This window comes from Ochlerotatus camptorhynchus, unplaced genomic scaffold, assembly GCF_037179485.1.
Source record: "Ochlerotatus camptorhynchus isolate MF236.1 unplaced genomic scaffold, CSIRO-AGI_Acam_v1.1 ptg000007l, whole genome shotgun sequence".
Classification (NCBI taxonomy): domain Eukaryota; kingdom Metazoa; phylum Arthropoda; class Insecta; order Diptera; family Culicidae; genus Ochlerotatus; species Ochlerotatus camptorhynchus.
In genome coordinates this window covers 1,024,530-1,045,390 of record NW_027040499.1, presented here as the reverse complement: position 1 = coordinate 1,045,390, position 20,861 = coordinate 1,024,530, and the positions used below count along the sequence as shown (strand labels likewise).

At 40.8% G+C, this 20,861-nt stretch overlaps 1 protein-coding gene across 1 annotated transcript in view; it reads right to left on the bottom strand.

Annotated features, from left to right (window-relative positions):
• Window positions 1-931: 931 nt before the first annotated feature.
• LOC135697600 (bromodomain-containing protein DDB_G0280777-like) overlaps window positions 932-20,861 on the bottom strand; it is a 58,581-nt gene continuing 38,651 nt past the window's right edge. Inside the window, exons 2-3 of the mRNA XM_065217386.1 lie at window positions 2,921-3,201; window positions 932-2,863 (exon numbers count right to left, since the gene is read on the bottom strand). Of these exons, the coding sequence (XP_065073458.1) occupies window positions 1,150-2,863; window positions 2,921-3,201 (1,995 nt within the window). The 3' untranslated portion in view covers window positions 932-1,149. The remainder of the gene's footprint in view (window positions 2,864-2,920; window positions 3,202-20,861) is intronic.

The following is a 20,861-nucleotide window of genomic DNA, read 5'->3' as shown; positions in this document are numbered from 1 at the left end:
AAACAGCAAATTTACGAGGAGAAGTGTCTACGAAAGAGGCTACTGGCTGGAGGGGGTATCCTATTCAACCTGTCACTACACAAATTCCACCAAACAGTGGTACAGCGAAAATGGTGTCACAGTCACAATACTCCGGAACTAACGCCAATTGAGGAATACTGGTAAACAACATACTGAAGAAAAAGGGTGGAAGTGTAATTGAACTGAAGAATTTCAAGCGGAAATGGAATTTGGTAGCCAAATAAGTGGGAACAAAAGATGATGGGCCGTGTATGAAGAAAAGTTCGAGCAATGGCCTATGGTAAGAAGGAAGACTGATGGTCTTACAATAAGCATAATACTTACTAATGTATAACTGTTACATTGATTTATGAAAAATAAAACGCATTTTTAAACCCCAACAAGATTGTCGTGTGCGGATTTTATGCAATCAATGACGTGAAAACCAAAAGGAAAAGGATTAAATCTGTTAAGCTGCAAATTTCACCCTGGGCGCGAATGTGAATATGAATGAATATCATTTAAATTTTGTAAGTCTCGTTTGTGGGACTTCTAAGTTCCATATAATTGCAGTGGGCAAAAATATCGTTGCATGGATTTATCTTATATCATCTGACATTAAATATTACTTATATTGAACAGCGAACATTTCAAGAAACCAAGCAAAGACCACCAAGCGTAACTGTTTTAGCATTTTTATTCGTCTATCTCTTTGTAGTACATCTACAACTAAATATTGTCTACTTGTCAACACTGTCTTAAATGAACTTAACCATCTGACTATGTATTTACGATTAACATGAGCATGAGTCTGTTCGAGTATCAATTTATTTAACCAACGAATTCCGCTTCCACGAAGCGCTGCCGTCTTTCTCTATTTCGTCATCCTCCGCAACCGAGGGGTGAACGGATTTCCTGATGTCATGTGCAATCAAAACAAGTACAATTTCACAAAATGAATCATTATGGCGGCATCCTAGAACCTAAATCTTCTCGATTTTTTTTTAAAGTCAATGCTTCTCGCGCTCTCTCGCTCTTTCACTGTTTTCTTTTCGGAATTTTAACGACTAATAATTTAAATAATAAACTCCTAACAAGTAAATCTGCGCAATCTAAATACATTTACATCGCGAAGCCTAGGCTCAGGTTTTACTGACTCTTGTTGGTGCTCGTCACACTTCGGGTAGTGGTCGGCGCTCCGCTCGGGGTCTGCTTCTTCTTCATCCGATGGACCATCTTGTTGATCTTTTTGAACTGTTCCTCGGTGTAGGGAGCATCCCGTTTGCTGGATGCCTTGCTGGTCAAACTGGAGCTGGAGCTGCTACCGCTTTTGGCCTTTCCACTGCTGCTGCTGCTGCCGCTGCTACTGCCACTGCCCGCGGATCTGGTGGCATGCATCCGATGGCCGGAATTTGATCGGGGCGTATTGGCGTGGTAGTTGTAGATGTGTTTGGGTTTCTGAGTGATCGCAACGATCGGTTCGGTTTCGTAGGGTGATTCAATTTCCGGTTCCGGAGATGAACCATGGCTGTGTAGGTCGTTGATCGCTTCCGGGGTCACGGGTTCGATGAAAGCCTTGTTCTCTAGGTATGGAGTCTGTGAGGGGTACACTGCCTGGTAGATGTACTGTTCCTGGTGATCGTGCTCGTGCTGATCGTGTTCTTGGTGGTGGTCCTGCTGGTGGTGGGTGGCGTATTCGGGTTGTTCTTCGGAGGCTTGCTGTAGTTGGGCCTTGATGGATTGGGATTTGTATACGACTCGGGTGTGTTTGTCACTGGGGTAGTTTTCGACCAGTTTCGGTTCCGGAAGGTAGTCTTCGGGTTCCTGGTGGAGTGGTTTATGTTGGGCATGGTACTGGGCGAAGTTTTGGTATTTGGGAGGTTGCTGGTAGTGCTCTTGATGATCGTCGTGATCGGGAGTTGGGGTGACGAAGTTAACCATGGGCTTCTGATAGACGTACTCTTCCTGTTGTTCTTCGGGGGCAGTAGGAGCTTGTTGGTGCACGTATTGGTACTGGACTTGGACTTGGGGTTGATGCTGGTGTTGGTGTTGGTGCTGAGCTACGGCTTGCGATTGATGATAGGTTTCGTACTCATAGGCTTGTTGTTCGTGTTCGGGTTCGGAAGTGCTGTGGTAGGCAACGTGAGTCGGTGTGGCGACCGGTTTGCGATAGGCTGGTTGCGTTGGTCGACTCTTAGGTGATTCGTAGTAGTGACCGTGGACAGGAATGAACTTTCCATGCCCAGCGTTGTACATCTGGACGTAGACTTCTTGTGTTTGGTAGGGATCTGGTTGACTGTACTTGGTCGGTTGAGCGTGTTGAGCTTGATGCTGATGACCATGGTGGTGTTGATGATAGTGTTGCTGATGTTGTTGTTGGTGATGTTCATGTTGCTGCTGCTGTTGTATCAGCTGTTGTTGCTGCTGTGCGATTGCGTGTTGCTGATGTTGATACTCCTGTTCCTGTATTTCTTTGTACAACTGAGCCGCTCGGACTTCCAGGTATTGCTGCAGAAGGGCTTTCAGATGTTGAGCGTATTTGGCTGGTCCAGGAATCTTCAGCACTATCGTAGGAGTATCATCCTCTTGTTCTTGCTGATGGTGGTGGTGCTGCTGCTGTTCATAGTATTGCTGTTCGCGTGTCGACTGGTGATAGCGACCGTCGGGGTACACTTGGTAGACCTCTTCGATTGGTTTCAGTTCGTAGCTGTGCGACGGTGTAATTTCAACCTCGGTGACCGTTTCCTCAGTGGAGTGCGTAGCTTTCAAGTGACCGCTATGGTGTTGGGCGTAGGGATATAACATATATTTCGGTTTAGAAAAATGATACCCTCCTTCATGTTGATTTCTGTAGTGACCATAACTAAAAGGAAAGAATTGCATTAGCTCACCAGTCAATCGAAATAATTTACTAACTAACCCCAGGTCACCGTCAATGGTTCGCTTAGTGCTTTTCGTTTCGGAGCTGTTGTCTCGTTGGACCTTGATTTTGATCTTGTTTCCTAGCTCGTTGAACTGCTTGTCGAGCTCCTTGATGAAGTCGATGTCCTCTGGCGGAAGGCCGTTGAACTCTTCGACAATGGATTTCGGTGTCTTGGTTGGCTTTACCGAGGAAGCCTTCTTGGTGGGTCGTTTCTCCGGCTTCTTTTCTCTGGTTGCGGCCGAGGTTTGCAGTGCCACCAAGGACACTAGCACCGATATCTGGCGAAATAGACGACAAGAAATTGAGTTAATCAGTGATAAGCTTGGAAAGCGAGTTGCCATGCAGCAGTATATTGTTGTGCTACCTGGTTGAATCACTTATAACCTACGATTTACGATGCATGATTTCAGCAAACGTGAACAAGTACAATTAGCGAAATTGCCTGGGAAGGAAATGGAAACCTACCGTCCGTTAAAGGCGTGCTGAAAAATTCGGTAAAAGTGCGTGAATAAGTCATGAGTTTTCGCTGGCTGCCGGCTGCATCCATTGCAGTGTCCGAATCGTTGTCAACAATGTGCTCCATCATGGTGAGAGATTTGTTATTGGCCATATCCGGTACGAAGTGTGTTTGTTTGTTGGGTGCTTATTTTGAGTTTATGAATTTTATGTTGTAGGAAGGATGACTGCATGATAAACGATTTATTAGTTTATTGTACGTTGTCTACTTTATGACTAACATGCGTTTGATTGATATGTGCTGGGGTTTACTGGGTGTGAAATTGATATTTATATTCAGTGAACAAACCGTATTTACTGCATTTGCGGACGAACAAATTATTATTTTCTAAGGGCTTCTTTGGAAACGTAATGTTAAAACGATGAAATTCTCCTGAAACCATGGAAAAATGCTCTGTTACTTCGTAGCTACACAGATTTATAGTCCTGATATTTTTAGTCAGAGGAGTGGAGTGACGGTTTCCGAATTTGTATCCGAGTTGTGTCAGTTCGTTGGAATTCTTCTTCTTCTTGGCCGTTAGTTTAGTGTTTAGATTGCGTACTAGAGTTATTTATTTTGAGCATTCCAAGCCTGTGTGTGTACACTTTACTTTGAAAAATATTTAAGTCTATTGCTGATTTGTATACAGATAGAAGATATATAGATTATTTTATGAATTACCGTATGTACTTACAGATTAAGTAATGTGGTCGCCTGAAGATTTTTTAAATAATTCTATAAATCAAATGAATTTCATAAGAAAAAGTGCCTTATCGATTCTGGGATTTACCATGTTTATTAGGGTCAGATACCTACTTAAAGAAAATTTCAATTCATATTCAGTTTTTCCTCCTTTTGTTCCATAAATTGGTATATGGCAGAAAGTTACCAATTTGCACTTATATAGAATGCATTCGACCTTATGACATTTTTAAGACTTTCCCGTATTACTGAAGCATTGTCTGCCCATTCTCTTACATTAAGACTCAAAATTATCCTTGCTTGCTTATAAGTCTTTCATTATCATGCTCTAAATAGTTAACTGAAAAAGTTGTTGAACTGCGGTAATGTAATTCAGACTCGAGTTGTTATTTTTAAATATACCGAACTATAATAAGGGACATGTTGAGTAGACAACGTGGAAGGTACGTGCAGCCTAGCTCTGGTGGTTTCAAGTTCTTACCTCACGATTCCTCGAGTTATATGATCACAATTGTGACTTAATTAAAATACTACTAGCTGGCCACAGCTGGTGGCATAGCCTGAGGATGTGATGCGAATACTGGTGGTTGTATCTATATTACGGTGATACAGAAGATTATTCGCCAATTTGAGCGTCTATTCATCATGGAGGTGCACCTTAAACAGCGTCTAACTGGCATGCAGTGGCTGAATAAGAAATGCTTATCCCCAGAAGCTACATCTAAGTTGGCAGCCTCCTCGTTTGACCTGGGTCCTGGTTAAGGTAGAAGCGTTTAGCCGCCCATGATGGAAGTTTTACACGTTGACCCTCGTTGATACATGAGTTAGTTTCTCAGCAGGTAAAGGGTGGAACGGTCAAAAATGGGTTGACTCAAATTTGGAGATTTTTTTAAATCTTGCATTTAAAAAACTACAAGAGACAGCCCTACATGGGGTTGTACGCAATGGTGACGTAGGACTACGTGGTCTTATATAAGAAATGTTATTTGTTAACTGCATCAGGAGCTTGTGTTTTGTATAGGAATAGGAATTTGAGCAGGGTTCTCTCTGTTTATACTCTTTAGTATGACTATGATTGCTCTGAAAAAAACCTTTTGATATGAGTTTTAGTTCGGAAATTTATCTCTTTTGGAAAATCCTGGTGGTCCTGAAAAGGGCCGATGGTAGTACAGGCTTACAGCCTTTGGAAGATGATGATGACGTGTAGGTAGCTGGATCAGCAAATCGGACCGGACAATCCCATATTCTTCTGTTTGATGATTGGGCACTCGCAATAGTCTCGGCCCGTTTGCTGCTGGACAGGGGTTGAACTGATGTTTGCGACACGTTTGTAGGCCGCAGAATACCAGCTAAAGCTCCTCCCCTTTTTAGTTTTTCTCGTTTTTTCTCAACAAGTTGGTGATTTAAGCCTTTAGCAGTTTAGCCTTTAGCAGAAAGACGCTTAACACTTTTTTCGGCGAATGATCCTGTTTCACGTCATGGTTCTTCTATATGCCTGTGCAGATAAATTAGTACTTATATTTATTTTCTCTACTGCGCTAAATCAAACGAGTAGAAATACGGAGGTATGTCGGTTACGCGCTCAAATAATTGAAAATTTGATAAATATTAAATCGACTAGCTGGAAAAATCATTACGATTAATCGTTAATGGAATAATTAGACTTTTAGGCATCCCTATAAAATAGTGTAATTTCATGTTTTTGGTGGTCCTTCCAAAATGTCGAACAGCAGAATTGCAACCCACAAATGTAGCCCATTCCTAGTTGAACACTCAGTCGGTTAACAACGTCCCGGTCTCAGTCGCGCGGCATCTAGTTTTTTTCGGTGTTTTTTCCGCCCGAGCGGTTTTTTCACCCCCCCCATTGGGTGCCCCAAGTGACCAGTGTGCAACAGAGGAAGTGGAATTCCATGGGCCGAGCCCCTTGGAGTTGCCATCCAGCTTTAATCCACCCCGGTAATCCATCCGGTCGTCAAGCCATTTTTTCATCATCGTGCCGACCCACCAACACCAATCATCACCACCAGCAGCAGCAAACGGACCATCTAGCTGCAACGGCTGATAGGTTGTTTACAACCGGCATAAGTATTAGACAATACATTTTGCAAGTCCATTGCCTCCCTATTGTAGTTTAATTTTGCCTCGTGGCGCGTGACTCTGTCTCTCACCCCTGGTAGGGGAGTATGGGTCATAGTGAGACAAATTTTTGCAAGTAGATATAAGTTTTTTTTTTTTTTTTCGATTTTTTTTTTCTTTTTGATTTGTTCGTACGTCGGGCAAAAAATTTAATTACTAGTAATTAAAATTAATTAATTAGTGAAGGTTTTATTTTTTTTTCCTTCTTAAGTGGTTGCGCACCGCTTTTGCGCAACACTTATGGCATCTTCCGATGCCTACGTTACGCGAACCAGATACTATGAACCGTCTTCGAAAGGACCATGGGTTGTCTTTTTTCGGCCCAAAAATAAACCTTTGAAAACTCTCGACATAACGAGAGATTTGCTGCGTAAGTATCCGGGAATCTTGGTACACAAAGAAAGATTCAACAAACTGCGTGTAGAAGCACCGACTTATGATGTGGCAAATAAAATTGCTGATCACGAGTTGTTTAGTGTTGAGTACAACATCTACATCCCTTCTCGAGATGTGGAGATAGAAGGCGTGGTCTCCGACGCGAGTCTGACTGTCGAGGACTTGAAACATGCCTCGGGAACTTTTAAAAACTCGACATTCGCTACCGCGCTAGTGAAGATACTGGATGTAAGGCAACTGCATTCAGCATCTTTGCTAGACGGTAAAAAAGTTTATAAACATTCAGACTCGTTCCGGGTGACTTTCGCAGGTTCAGTTCTCCCAAACTTTGTTAAAATTGATGGTGCTTTTTTTCCGGTGCGACTGTTTGTACAGAGGGTATATAATTGTACCAACTGCAAAAGGCTGGGACACTCGGCCAGCCATTGCGGCAACAAAACTCGTTGTGGCAAATGTGGTGAAAACCACAAAGAGGATTCTTGCCACAAAGAATCAGTAAAATGCGCTTACTGTGGCGAGAATCCTCACCCCTTGCAGGAGTGCCCGATGTACAAACAGCACTCCGATAAAGTGCAGCGTTCAATCTCTGGACGCTCCAAGCAGACATATGCTCAAATGTTGAAGGCTGCATCAGCCGTCCAAGATGCAAACCAATTTTCGGTTTTGTCAGTTGAAGAATCGGACTCTGACTCATCCGATGAAGGTGATTCTACGGTGGTACACGCACCTTCAAAAATAGACGGTTCCTCAAAAAGAAAATGCCCCTCTCCGAAAGTGCGCCGTAAGAAAACTAAAGTCACCTCCAGACGATTGCCAAATTCCCAGGGTAATGGGGATGAAAAAACAAAACCGAAGGCTCCTGTTGATCCAATCCCTGGATGCAGCAAGAATTTTCCGCCATTGCCCAACAAAGATAAAAAAAATAAAAAAGCTGCTCCTCAAACTTCTCAAAAGAAATCCAAGTCCGAACGAGGTTTGCTAGCTTTTTCGGACATTGTGGAATTCATATTAAACATGTTCAACATACAAGACCCTCTAAGAAGCTTAGTTTCTGCCTTGCTTCCAACGTTAGAATCATATCTTAAGCAATTGACTGTTTCATGGCCCCTCCTTGCATCAATCATATCTTTCGATGGATAATTCGTCGAACGAGGTTGAAGATATGATCACTGTGCTACAGTGGAACTGCCGTAGTCTAGTGCCTAAACTAGACTCGTTCAAATTTTTACTTCACAATTCTGATTGTGATATATTTGCTCTCTGTGAAACATGGCTTTCTTCCGATAAAGAACTCAACTTCCACGATTTTAACATTATACGCCTGGATAGAGACGATTCTTATGGAGGAGTACTTTTAGGGATCAAAAAGTGCTACCCTTTCTACAAAATTTCCCTTCCTGCTCTATCCGGCGTCGAAATCGTTGCTTGCCAAATAAATGTGAAGAACAAAGATCTTTGCAAAGCTTCAGTATACGTTCCACCAAGAACCTCCATTAGCCGTAGTCAACTCTGGAATCTAGTTTCGATTCTTCCATCCCCAGTATTAATTCTGGGTGATATGAACTCCCATGGTACTGGGTGGGGCGATCTATATGACGACAATAGAGCGGCTATTTTTTTACGATTTATGTGACGATTTCAATTTGACTATTTTGAACACTGGTGAAGCGACACGTATAGCAAAACCTCCGGCTCGAGAAAGCCGACTCGACCTATCTTTGTGTTCAAGATCGCTATCATTGGATTGTCAGTGGAAGGTTCTCAATGATCCCCATGGTAGCGATCATTTGCCAATCATCATTTCAATAAAGTGTGGCCCTCACTCTGCAGAACCATCTCGGGTTCCGTTTGATCTTACAAGGAACATCGACTGGCAGAAATATGCAACGGCGGTGACAATCGGTGTCGAATCAATAGATGCGCTTCCACCATTGGAAGAATATCGATTCCTAGCCGATTTGATTTACAAAAGCTCACTGGAAGCACAAAAAAGAAAAGTTCCAAGTGCACCCTTTAAAAGGAGACCAGCCACACCTGGTTGGGACGAAGAATGCACAAAATTGTATGTAGAAAAATCTGATGCTTTCAAAGCTTTTCGTAGACGCAAAACCTCCACATACTTCGAGGAATATTCAAAGCTTGAGACAAAGCTGAAACAATTAATCAAAGCAAAAAAACGCGGTTATTGGCGCAATTTCGTCGAGGGACTCTCACGAGAAACCTCAATGAACACCTTGTGGAGGGTGGCTCGCAACATGCGTAACCGCTCATCTTTCAATGAGAGTGAAGAATACTCCAACCGATGGATATTCGATTTCGCTAAAAAGGTCTGTCCGGACTCAGTTCCAGCACAAAATATTCTTCGAGAAGCGTCTCCTAGCGGCGGCTCTCTGGATAGACCATTCTCAATGCTGGATTTCTCTATGGCTCTTCTTTCATCGAACAACTCCTCACCGGGAAGCGATATGATTAAATTCAATCTTCTGAAAAATCTCCCAGATATCGCTAAAAGACGCTTGCTAGATTTATTCAATTCCTTGCTAGAAAACAACATTGTACCGCCTGAATGGAGACAGGTCAAAGTAATAGCCATTAAAAAACCTGGCAAATCAGCGTCTGACCATAACTCATACCGTCCGATTGCTATGCTTTCGTGCATTAGGAAATTGTTGGAGAAAATGATCCTTCGGAGACTCGATCACTGGGTCGAATCAAATAACTTGCTATCAAATACACAGTTTGGGTTCCGCAAGAGCAAAGGAACAAACGATTGTCTAGCGCTGCTTTCCACAGATATTCAACTGGCCTTTGCACACAAGGAGCAATTGGCTTCAGTATTCTTGGACATTAAGGGGGCTTTTGATTCAGTTTCCATTGAAATTCTGTCAGACAATCTGCACAGATGTGGACTTTCTGGAATTTTAAATAATTTCTTGTACAATTTGTTGTCAGAAAAGCAAATGAACTTTTCTCTTGGAAAACTGACAACTTCCAGAATTAGTTACATGGGCCTGCCCCAAGGCTCATGTCTCAGCCCTCTTCTTTATAACTTTTATGTCAAAGATATCGACAACTGTTTGGCAGAACAATGCACGCTAAGACAACTTGCAGATGACGGTGTGGTTTCCGTAAGAGGTTCACATGCCGTGGACTTGCAAGGACCATTGCAAAATTCCTTAGATAACTTGTCTTCTTGGGCTATGAATCTAGGGATCAAATTCTCGCCGCAGAAAACTGAACTGGTAGTGTTTACTCGAAAGCGGTACCCAGCCCAAATGCATCTTAATCTTTTGGGCAGAAACATTACTCAATCATTGTCTTTCAAGTACCTTGGGGTCTGGTTTGATTCAAAGTGCACTTGGAATGCCCATATTACGTATTTGAAGCAAAAATGTCAGCAGAGGATCAACTTTCTCCGTTCAATTTGCGGCACATGGTGGGGTGCTCATCCGGGAGACCTCATAACGCTTTATAAAACAACTATTCTCTCTGTTCTAGAGTACGGCTCTTTCTGCTTTCTCTCGGCAAGAAAAAGTCACCTAATAAAATTGGAACGAATTCAATATCGTTGTCTGCGTATTGCTCTAGGCTGTATGCACTCAACGCATAACATGAGTCTCGAGGTTCTGGCAGGAGTAACACCCCTCCAGAACCGTTTCTGGGAGCTCTCTCTCAGAATACTAATCAAATGCGGAGTGACGAACACACTTATAATTGCTAATTTTGAAGAAATTCTTGGGTTGAACACACAATCTCGATTTATGAGAATCTACCACCACTACATATCATCAGATATGTGTCTTCCTTGTTATACTCCAGACCGTGTTCACTTCACCAATCGCAGTTCCTCAATTGAATATGATCTGACCATGAAACAAGCAACTCATGGGATTCCCGATCAACTTCGACCTATTATTATCCCACGTATTTTTACTGAAAAGTACCAACAAGTCAATTGCATGAAAAGATATTTTACAGACGGGTCCCGTCTCAATGGATCCACTGGCTTCGGTGTCTTCAATGAAAACTCTAGCGCCTTCCGCAAACTTCAGGAACCTTGTTCCGTTTTTGTTGCTGAGCTGGCAGCAATCAACTTCGCATTGGGGATGATTTCCAATATGCCCACAGACCATTACTTCATCTTCTCGGATAGTCTTGAGGCTATTCGGTCGATGAAACAAGGTAGGCACTCATCTTATTTCCTTTCAAAGGTAAGGGAGCAGATGTGTGTGCTGGTCGAAAGATCATATATGTTTACCTTTGTATGGGTCCCCTCACATTGCTCAATCCCAGGCAATGAGAAGGCGGACTCTCTCGCAAAGGTGGGCGCGCAGGAAGGCGAATTGTATGACAGGCAAATTTCACACGATGAATTTTACCATTTAGTGCGTCAGAGTACCTTTTCGAGTTGGCAAACCGATTGGGACACTGGAAGTCTTGGACGGTGGTTACATTCAATTATTCCTAATGTTTCTTCGAGAGCGTGGTTTAAAGGCTTGGGCTTAAGTCGTGACTTCATTCGCGTGATGAGTAGACTTATGTCCAACCACTACTCGCTAGATGCTCATCTCAATAGAATAAACCTCGTGGACAGCAACATCTGTCGGTGTGGAAACGGTTACGATGACATCGAACACGCAGTTTGGCAATGTACGGATAATGACGCCGCCAGAGAGCGACTTTTGAATACCCTCGAGGCCCAAGGAAGACAACCCTATGTTCCTATCAGAGACGTGTTGGCAACCCGTGATCTCTGCTATATGCAGTCCGTTTATGTTTTTCTTCAAATGTCTAGTATAAGAATTTAATTCCTTTTGTATTTTGTCTCTCTTTATTAGTTTTTGTTTGTCTTGTCCCCCCGTCTCGATGAGTCTCATCGTCGCCCACTGGTCACCATAGCCGGTCGAACTCCTGACGAAGCTAGAACAGCACTACCGTTCATACTGGCGACAACGCTCTGATGAGACAACAAAACCCTACCCCAAGCTCCTCCCCTGATCCTATCCTTCGAAAATGTACCCTTCTAACCTCGAGTAAGCCGCGAGTAATCGGCCCAACTCCTACTAGACATAGAATTAAGTCAATTTTGTTACACACAGTGAACAATGAATTATCGGCTCCGTAAAGCTAACGCGATTGAGCCTTCCAAATAAACGAACTAGATAAAAAAAAAAAACAAATGTAGCCCAAGAACCAAAAGTGGTGCGATGCTAGTTTTCATTGCTATGAAGACGACTGAATTAATGGGCTTAGAGGCAGAGGGGTGAAAGTCAATTCTCTTCATCGATTTCCTCTTTTGATTACCATGGCTTCACTAACCTATTTCGCACTATTTTTGCTATGCTCTTCTATCATCCAAAAAAACAAACGTATCAATGAATGTGTTTGCCGTCGAGTTATTGACGAAACAGAAAGTCGATGAAGAGAACCGATCAAAATCACTTGCACCCCTGCTTCCAAGTTGGGTTACAAGATTACATCTCTGGAAAGCATTTTGTGTAGTCGTTGGGGGCGTGTGCTTCTGAATATGGCGATGAGTGTGCAAAATGTTACGAAATTGCATCCTCCTTATTCGCACACTCCCGAAGATCGGAGGCGAATGCCACTTCGACTTGTTTCGTCTAATAACGACTCTCTGATGACAGTGTTGGGGAAGCAGCAATGATACATCGACATATTTCGTCTAGAAATGATTCTCTGATGACTGTGTTAGAGAAGCAGCATATGCACGCAATCGGTGGATTTGCTAGTTATTTCAACGCTTTTAGACAATTCTTGACATTTAGCTCTTTTCGATAGTTTCTTGTTAAAAATCAATAGTTGAAAGCATTAATGTTGATGCGTTGAACAATTTCTGATCGATTGGTGATAAAAATATTCAAATAAGTCCAGGGGCAGCTTAGTTAATTACGTTCAAAATCTTTCATAATTTCGTGACATGTTCCATTTTCGGCTTTCACAAAGTGTACCCCCATATAGAAATCACAGACGTATTCTTACGTCAAAACTTGAACACCCTTTATTTTATAGGTCTGTGCATACGGAATGTTGCCTCTATTTTGTTTTTGCTGTTTTCCATTCAGTTGTCAAAATGGCGTCGAATCAAGAGGAACAGCGTATCAAAATTTTGCTCGCGCATAAGCGCATACACTGCTACCGGAAAAGGAAAGGTTCAAGATAAGGTTAAGCAGAAAAAGTTGTCAAAGTTCCCGAAAAAATACTTGGATTGGCAGGCGATTTGCACCTGTGGGCTGAAAAGCGAAAATTTCGTAACAACTGGCATTGTCAACCAAGATATTTATGAAAAGAAAGGATTGCAAAAACGATTGTTGTCATGATAAGAAAAAACCCAGTTTTTCCGGGTGGCTAGACCTCACTTCATGTCACTACGGGAAAATAGCTCAGGAACGGTATACCGCCAACAACCTGCAAGTCAAAAACCCTCCTATCTCGCCGCAGCTGCACCCAATTGAAAAATATTGGGCAATCGTTAAGCGGAACATCAAGAAAACTCAGAAAACAGTTGTAAATGAGTATCAGTTCAAAGCAAATTGACGTTCAGCATCAAATAAGGTTGATACAACAGCGGTACAAAATCTGATGGAAGGTGTGAAACGTAAAGCCCGACAGTTGGCATTTGGAATATCGGATGTTTAATTAAATAATTTTCCTGTATTTTGTTGGCATTGAACTGAAGAACTATAGTTTGATCATTTATACAATAAAATAATCAGTGTGCACTTAATCATGATTGACCAATTTTTGAACGTTCCACCCTTTATTCCTTTAAAAGATTTTCATAAGGATTTAGAATTGGTTTGAAATTTACTCTGCAATTCTCTTGCAATTCTTAATTATTCCTGCAAGAACTCGCTGGTAGTTTTCTTCATAATTATTTCTCACAGTTCCAATTTGCTCCCATTATATTAACTATGAAATTTGCCAAAGAGTTGCCAAGGAATTTCCCTCAGAATTTTCTTCTAATTTTCCTGTAAAGCAGAATCAAAGTAAAATATCTTTATGTTGAGTAATACTTTTTACAACCCAATCCAGTTATATAAAGGTTATATTAACTGCTATAGTACTTGCGAGTTGTTTGGGAAGTGTTTACTCTCTGAGTTCCCAGCGTTATTTAGGTATTAAAAAAAATATTTGGAATTCTACATAAAATTCTTTTGAAATGTTCATAGAAATTAATTTACACTATCCTGAAAACATCATAGGAACTCTTTTCAGGAACCCTAAATATTCTCTCTGCATTCACTTGGAATTCTTCTCAAAATTTCATTGGAATGCTCGCATAAGTCCTTTTGTATTCCCTTGGATTCTTCCTTGCAATTACTTTGAAACTTTCCTCAGAATTAGAGATCGCCTTGTCATTCCTGTGAAACTATGCTTCGATTATGATTCCATTTGAATTGCTATCAGAATTCAGTTGGAATTCTAGACAGGATGCTTTTGAAAATTCAGGCAGAATTTCCTTTAACATTTTCTAAAGAATTATTTTCATCCAAAAATGTCCTATGAATTCTGCTAAACATCCTTCTAAATCGGGAGATGAACCAGCCCGTGGCTGAATCTTGTTTTGAATTCTTGATAAGAAGACAACACAAAAATTCCTCTAAAGTGATGGAATTTTTGTCAAAGCTCGATTTAAGATTTATTATGTTGCATTTCCAGTTCGGATGCTAAACTATAAGTGCTGCTTGATAAAACCTCACAAATGGTTACGAAAAAGCCGGTGAAAAAGCAAATGTAAGTTAACCGAACAGTTACCCTTTGTTCAGCTTTTAAACATCTAAATCTGGTAATTTCAATCAACCGAAAGCATAACAACCCAAGCTACAATTCAAGATGAACAGTAAAAACAGCAGTTGATTTAAGGTGTACAAAGCTGTTTAACTTTGAAGCTGAATATACAGTTGAATAGTAGTGCATGAAGCTAATTGTATCCCCAGAATTCAACCTCAATAAGTTAGCTGATTTAAAGATTGAACTTCAAATATTTTGATAGCCTGATCTGTTAAATGTAGTCAGTGTCACTCGTTGCATTTCCGGCATTTTAGTTCTTCTGAATTCACTGCCTACCGTTCCCAAGCAGTGGCAGCAGTAGAGACAAGGTAGAGGAGCTTTTCAGGAATAGCTACAGGTAGAAGTGGGCTGTGATGACATCGGAAGTATTAACATTTGTATTTCTGTGTTTTGACTGCTATATTGCACTGAATTTTCAGACATCACTCCAAAAATATAACAATATAATTCGTCGCTCTTCCGCCCCTTTCAAATGTTAGTCTAGAGTTGTATAGTGCTATACGTTTTTTTCACTTCCACTTTCTTGTAGCCATTAACATAGGGGTGATCAAAATATGTAGAACCTAAGATGAATAACTGTACCAAGAGTTAAAATTCCTTTAAAGAAATTGAGATACAGTGCATCGAGATATGGAAATTTTTATCTGTTGCAGAGCAGGTAAATATAACGGCCATCATGTGACAATTAGAAAACAGGAAATCTCACTATCACGATATGAAACTACCTATCATGAGCTTTCTTGTCATTTCCCGATGGTCAAGCACTCATGAGAATAATTCTCATACGGGTTTGATATCATAATTTCTGACTGATTTAGATACATTTAGGCAAGCAATAGTATGTAATCGGTGGAGTGAATATATGTTTAAGATTTTCGCAGCACAAATAACAATAATATTGATAAAAGTGCTAGTAATTGCGATGTTCACAGCATTGGTCACGTTCTATTATGACAGAAAAATTATGAGATATTGAAAAAAATCTCTAGCATCGTTTTCTCACCCGATGATAGTGACAGATCGAGGATTTTAAATGATGCAGTAATGTGAGCCCTGTCTGAATTTGATATTTCATAAAGCAGGACTATCATCTAATTATTTTACTATGTTTTGAAATACTTAGCCAGAAAAAAATCAAAATGTTTATAGATTAAATCAACATTGAAATTAAAAGTTATGGATTGAAATATGATGGCAAATGTTAATGTTGCTGAATGAGAAATATTGTTTCATCCGAATTCGTTAAATAAATCCAATTTTTCTTTATATATCTTTTGTAACGTAAACAAATGTGATGTTACGTTTGAGCTTAGTTCTCTACCCACATATCTCACAAATTGTCACGTTTTTCCTACTTCCTCGCCCCCTAAATGCGTGACGTAATTTATGCATGGACCCTAGCCTAATTTATAGGGGTGCCTACACAATTCTGGGCGTGGCCTCCCTCTAGGCAATTTTATTAGCTACGCCGGTGATTGTGAAACTAGGTGACTAATTGTATTAGGTATGCTTATATTTTGAGATAATTTTTGTTTTTCGGCTGAAATGGGTAGACATATCATAATCCATATTGTCAGAGGCGAGTATGTATGGCGATGTATGGCCGGAGCCTGTTCTGGTTTGTAAATGCCATGAAACCTAATGCGGCCTGAAATGAATAAAACCCATCATGTGACACATCAAATGTTTTGAGAATTCAAAAACCAGTTAACCAGTCAGAGCACAGGACTATACTGGCCACATCCTGCCCCATTTTTTTTAACTAAGGGCCAAAATCTATCATGCCCAAGATCCAGTTACATTTTCGTACACGGAAAACGAAACTAGCTCAGAGGGTATGAAACTTTTACTTAGAGTGAGTCATTTTTACTCATTCGTATGGAGAAATTTTTACAAGCGTAGATCACTCAGTCCATGAGTAACCTGCGCTTTAAGAAATTTCTCCGTAAGATTGAGTAAAAGTGACTAACTCACAAACTCCAATAAAACTCGATAAGATCAAATTACGATCGCTATTCAACTGCAATTTGCAAGTGGTGCGCGTCCATAGAGAAACAGGCTGGTAAGTTGCACGCAAGTCCCGCTGTGCAAAATGTTTTCTTAAGACTCTGGGTGCACAGCGGAAGACTACTTTTGGGCTGTTTGTACTAAAAACGATTAGTTGTCAGTGTAACCGGTTCGTTTTTAGTGCAAACAGCCCAAAAGTAGTCTTCCGTTGTGCACCCAGAGTCTTAAGAAAACCTTTTGCACAGCGGGACTTTCGAGCAAATTACCAGCCGGTTTATCTATGAACGCGCGCCACTTGCAAATTGCGGTTGAATAGCGATCGTAACTTGATCTTATCGAGTTTTATTGGAGTTTTTATGTTTTTACTTTAATTATCCTCCACGATTATAAAACCATTAGGTGTGATGTTTATGTGCAAACAAATGTTAATTTATACTGATTTACATGAGCATTATAAACGTTCATATCTATTCATGCCCAATTAAATTTCTGTTATGTGAAACATCATCACATACAATTTTCTTCCCCTGCGTCTCAGCTTGAAGAAAGAAAGAAAATTCCGCTAATTTTTTTTATTGCCATCCAAAACCACCTTGGAAGGCCACTGGAGCATTGAACGCACGATGCACACTCGGTCGGACTCGTTCGGTGTCAGCCAAATTGTTAGATATGCTCCCAATTTCTTCAGTTTGCGGCGCAGTATGATCAATTGATCGATTGATCAGTGAATTGAGAGGTGAGCGCACGTATGTAGTGAGGTAGGCAATGGGTCAATGATCACCGGCCATAGCCATAGCACAGAGCATAGCCAGTTAACGAGCAGCTCGTTATTCCTCGATGTGAATTACTGTCATTTTTTTTGTTTTCGGATCGCCCGTCTCCGTCTAATGGTTTGTAAGCGTGTGAGATATGATTTCGGTTTTTGCAATAGCACTTTATGTGGTTATTATTTTCATAAATGGACATTTCGTGCAATTTCTCGTTTGGCCGGCGCACGCCGATCGGTTGGGGATTGTGGCGTGAAGAAATGAGAGAAAAATGGGAAGGTCTAACCAAACGATGATTGGTCAGGTGGCTGATGCAGATGTTCCGATAAAGAGCTTGCAACTGAAGATGCCAATGATCGTTCAAGGAGTATTCAATTAGGGTTTTTGTTATTGAAGACATAGGTAGGTATGAATGATTTATGGTATGATGATTGGAGAATAATAACGATTGCCAATTGAAAATTGGCAGAAAGGTTGTAGAAGGACAAGATGTGCAACGACAAGTAAAAGCATTCAAAGCAGACCACTGTAGTTTGGCAAGTGGTATGGTAAGTGAAACACAACGAAATGTTATTGTAGTAATTGAATGATTGTCAAAAAAACGTAGATATTAGTTTGTTATGACAGTGTTTTCATCCGTGTTCTTTTTTCCGGGTAATTGGTCGCCGTTTGTTCACTGAAAAGGATAGCATATGCAGTCGCCATTCTACCTGCCGAAGCTCAAGCATCTAAAAATTCGAACAAAGGAATACGGGCAAAAAACCATCCAGGAATAAGGAAACCCGACTGTAGTTGAGAATTCACGCAACCGTTGGTTAAGTGGTAGCCGTCGCTCCTTTCTCACACACCATCGGCTGTTGGATGCATCCCGTTGGGATTCCCTGAAGAGAAAAATCTCAGATCACGTCTTCCTTCGGATGCGAAGCAGAGCCGTCGATCCCGGCCCATGTGCTGATAAGTTCGATATTTAGCGTCCAGATGTGGAGTTGTTGCCTCATGGTCGGTGATAGGGCATGTGCTTGCAGAACAGAGACCAATGAAAAATTAACAAATGTACGCCAAATCACGAGTTAACAATCTCATCCCTGGACAAGTCACGAATTGACCCAAGTCAGCTGCTATCCACTTCTACGGGGAACCCGGAACATACACTGTTCTTCTTCTTCTTGTAGGCTTTTTACGCTTATGTAGCGAGCGTTTTGACGGTTCGCAACTTATTGTTCTAGATGCACTTCCTCAGCTCTGGTGCTCTCTTCGGTCCCAAGCTAATCGAAGCACCCTTTGAAACATAGGAAAATCCACGAGCCTCTTATTTTATCTGTCAAACTTTCATAGCGAATCAAAACAAACATAGTGTAGTACTAGAATTTTTACTGGAATGGAGTACGTTAATCGATTTGCCTGGGGCCAATAGGCTAGTCAAGTAGTGAGCCAATTTAAAATCGTTAGTTTCCACCGGTTGATGATACTCTGGGTATGTGTGATATTGTTATGTGCACTCAATATGATCACTAATGATGTTGTTCTTGAATTATCATCTGATTTTATGTGTCACAAGATGGGTTTTTACTCAAGTCACAATTATGTCACTTCCCTAGAGGTACCCAGAACTTGTCCTGTAGTAGTCAATGTGTATTGGCATTTCAGTCAATGGTGAATCAAAACGCTTCTATTGTTTTATGTCCGATGTTTCAGTCCTGCAATTAATGAATGTAACTGCTCTGAAGCTCTCCGATCTTCATTAAGTACTTGGAACATCGCTAAAAAGAATGAAACTACCCAATTATTTCAAAACATCTCTGATGTTCTTTGGGTTTCCCTTAAGATCTCAAAAGTGATAAATAGCCCAAGACTGAAAGTTTCTCTAAGAAAGAGACTATTAATCTCGGAAAATTGCTGAAGTTTTCGGAAATTTTCTGAGTTTCTTGGGCCATCTGCATAGTAATTTTTGAGTTCAATCAAAGTGTTTGCTACTTCATACGTGAAGTTTACGGTTTCAGAGTTTGGAGGAAATGCTATCCTAATATCAACCTGAAGCATAAGTGTGATAATATATTAGCTATAGAAAGTTCTGAAGAGTATATATTGATAGTACCGTTAGAGTACGACAGTGTGAAAATAGAACAGAAGTTGAAATTGAGCGAAGGGCCATTAATGTAGCAATACTAATCAAAAGGGGATAAACGTGGCTAGAACTATTCCACAGCCACAGACAGTATATGAGCAAGTAAAACGCGCACTCTTTTGCCTATATATTTGAGGAAATACCTCAAAACCCCTTACCCATACAGTGAGCTAGGTAAAGGAGTGTGCATTTTATGTGTATAGATGTATAAACATCCCCAAAAGTCTGGACTTTTCTGATCTTTTAGCATTTCTGAGGAATTCTAGACGTAGCTTCTCTGAGGTTGTTGACTTCCCTTAACGCCAATATTTACAATATGATTTTTCTAAATATAACAAAATATTATATAAAAAATACATAAAATACTGTAAAACCAGACCTTACATTATTTGTTATATTTTTTTGTAAATTAATTTATTTGTAAGGGCTCAATCGAATAAACTTTACAGAGCTAAATTATCATTTCTGTTTTACATTATTAATATTTTAAATCTAAAGTTATAGGAATTGAACCGAGTACTCGCAGTCGTCTCGAGGTTAGTGGAGATTTACAGTTTTATGGATGGGGAGAGGGAGAAGGAGGTTTGAAATATGATTTACGATACAAATATTTCATTATTCCTAAAACATGAACTTATTCCTATTCAACTTGATATCAGCACTGTAATTACACTATTATTACAAGACAAACTCTAAAAACTTCTTCTTTGTTATAGTTTTCTAAATGATGAAATAGAAAAAAATGTTTTTACTCTTCAATTTTCCTTAGAATCACAGAAAGAACAGATTTTCTTGGGATATTGATGTATCTATTTCCAATACTTTTAGAAAAATCTAAACGTGTCAAAACGCGACTCTCCGGTGACAGCAGGCAGGATTCCGTGCCGGAAGATCTTGTGTCGACCATAATGTCACGCTCCGCATCATCCTGGAGCAGGCCAATGAATTCCAAGAGTCCCTTTATTTGGTATTCATTGACTACGAAAAAGCTTTCGACCGACTCAATCACGAGAATCTGTGGGGCACCCTGAGACGCAAGGGAGTCCTGAATAAAATCGTCAGCCTCATCGAAGCACAGTATCAGGCTTTCACGTGCAGAGTTCTGCATAACGGAGCCTTGTCTGACCCTATCCGGGAAGTCACTGGTGTGAGACAAGGATGTACTATGGATGTAAGCTCAATGACCTAGCCGAACGCTCCTCTGCGGCGGGTCTCACCCACCATCAACGTCAACAAGACCAAATCTTTGGATATCAACACGGGCAACCCTTCGAACTTTACGGTAGGGGCGCAAGCAGTGGAGAAGGTCGAAAGTTTCCTATATCTTGGCAGCCAAATAGCGTCGGATGGCGGGACCAAGAGCGACATAAGAGCACGAATCAAGAAGGCTAGGGCTGCCTTTGCGAGTTTACGAAACGTGTGGAGATCAAACCAGATAAGTCAACGCACCAAAATTCGAATTTTCAACTCGAACGTGAAATCAGTGTTGTTATACGC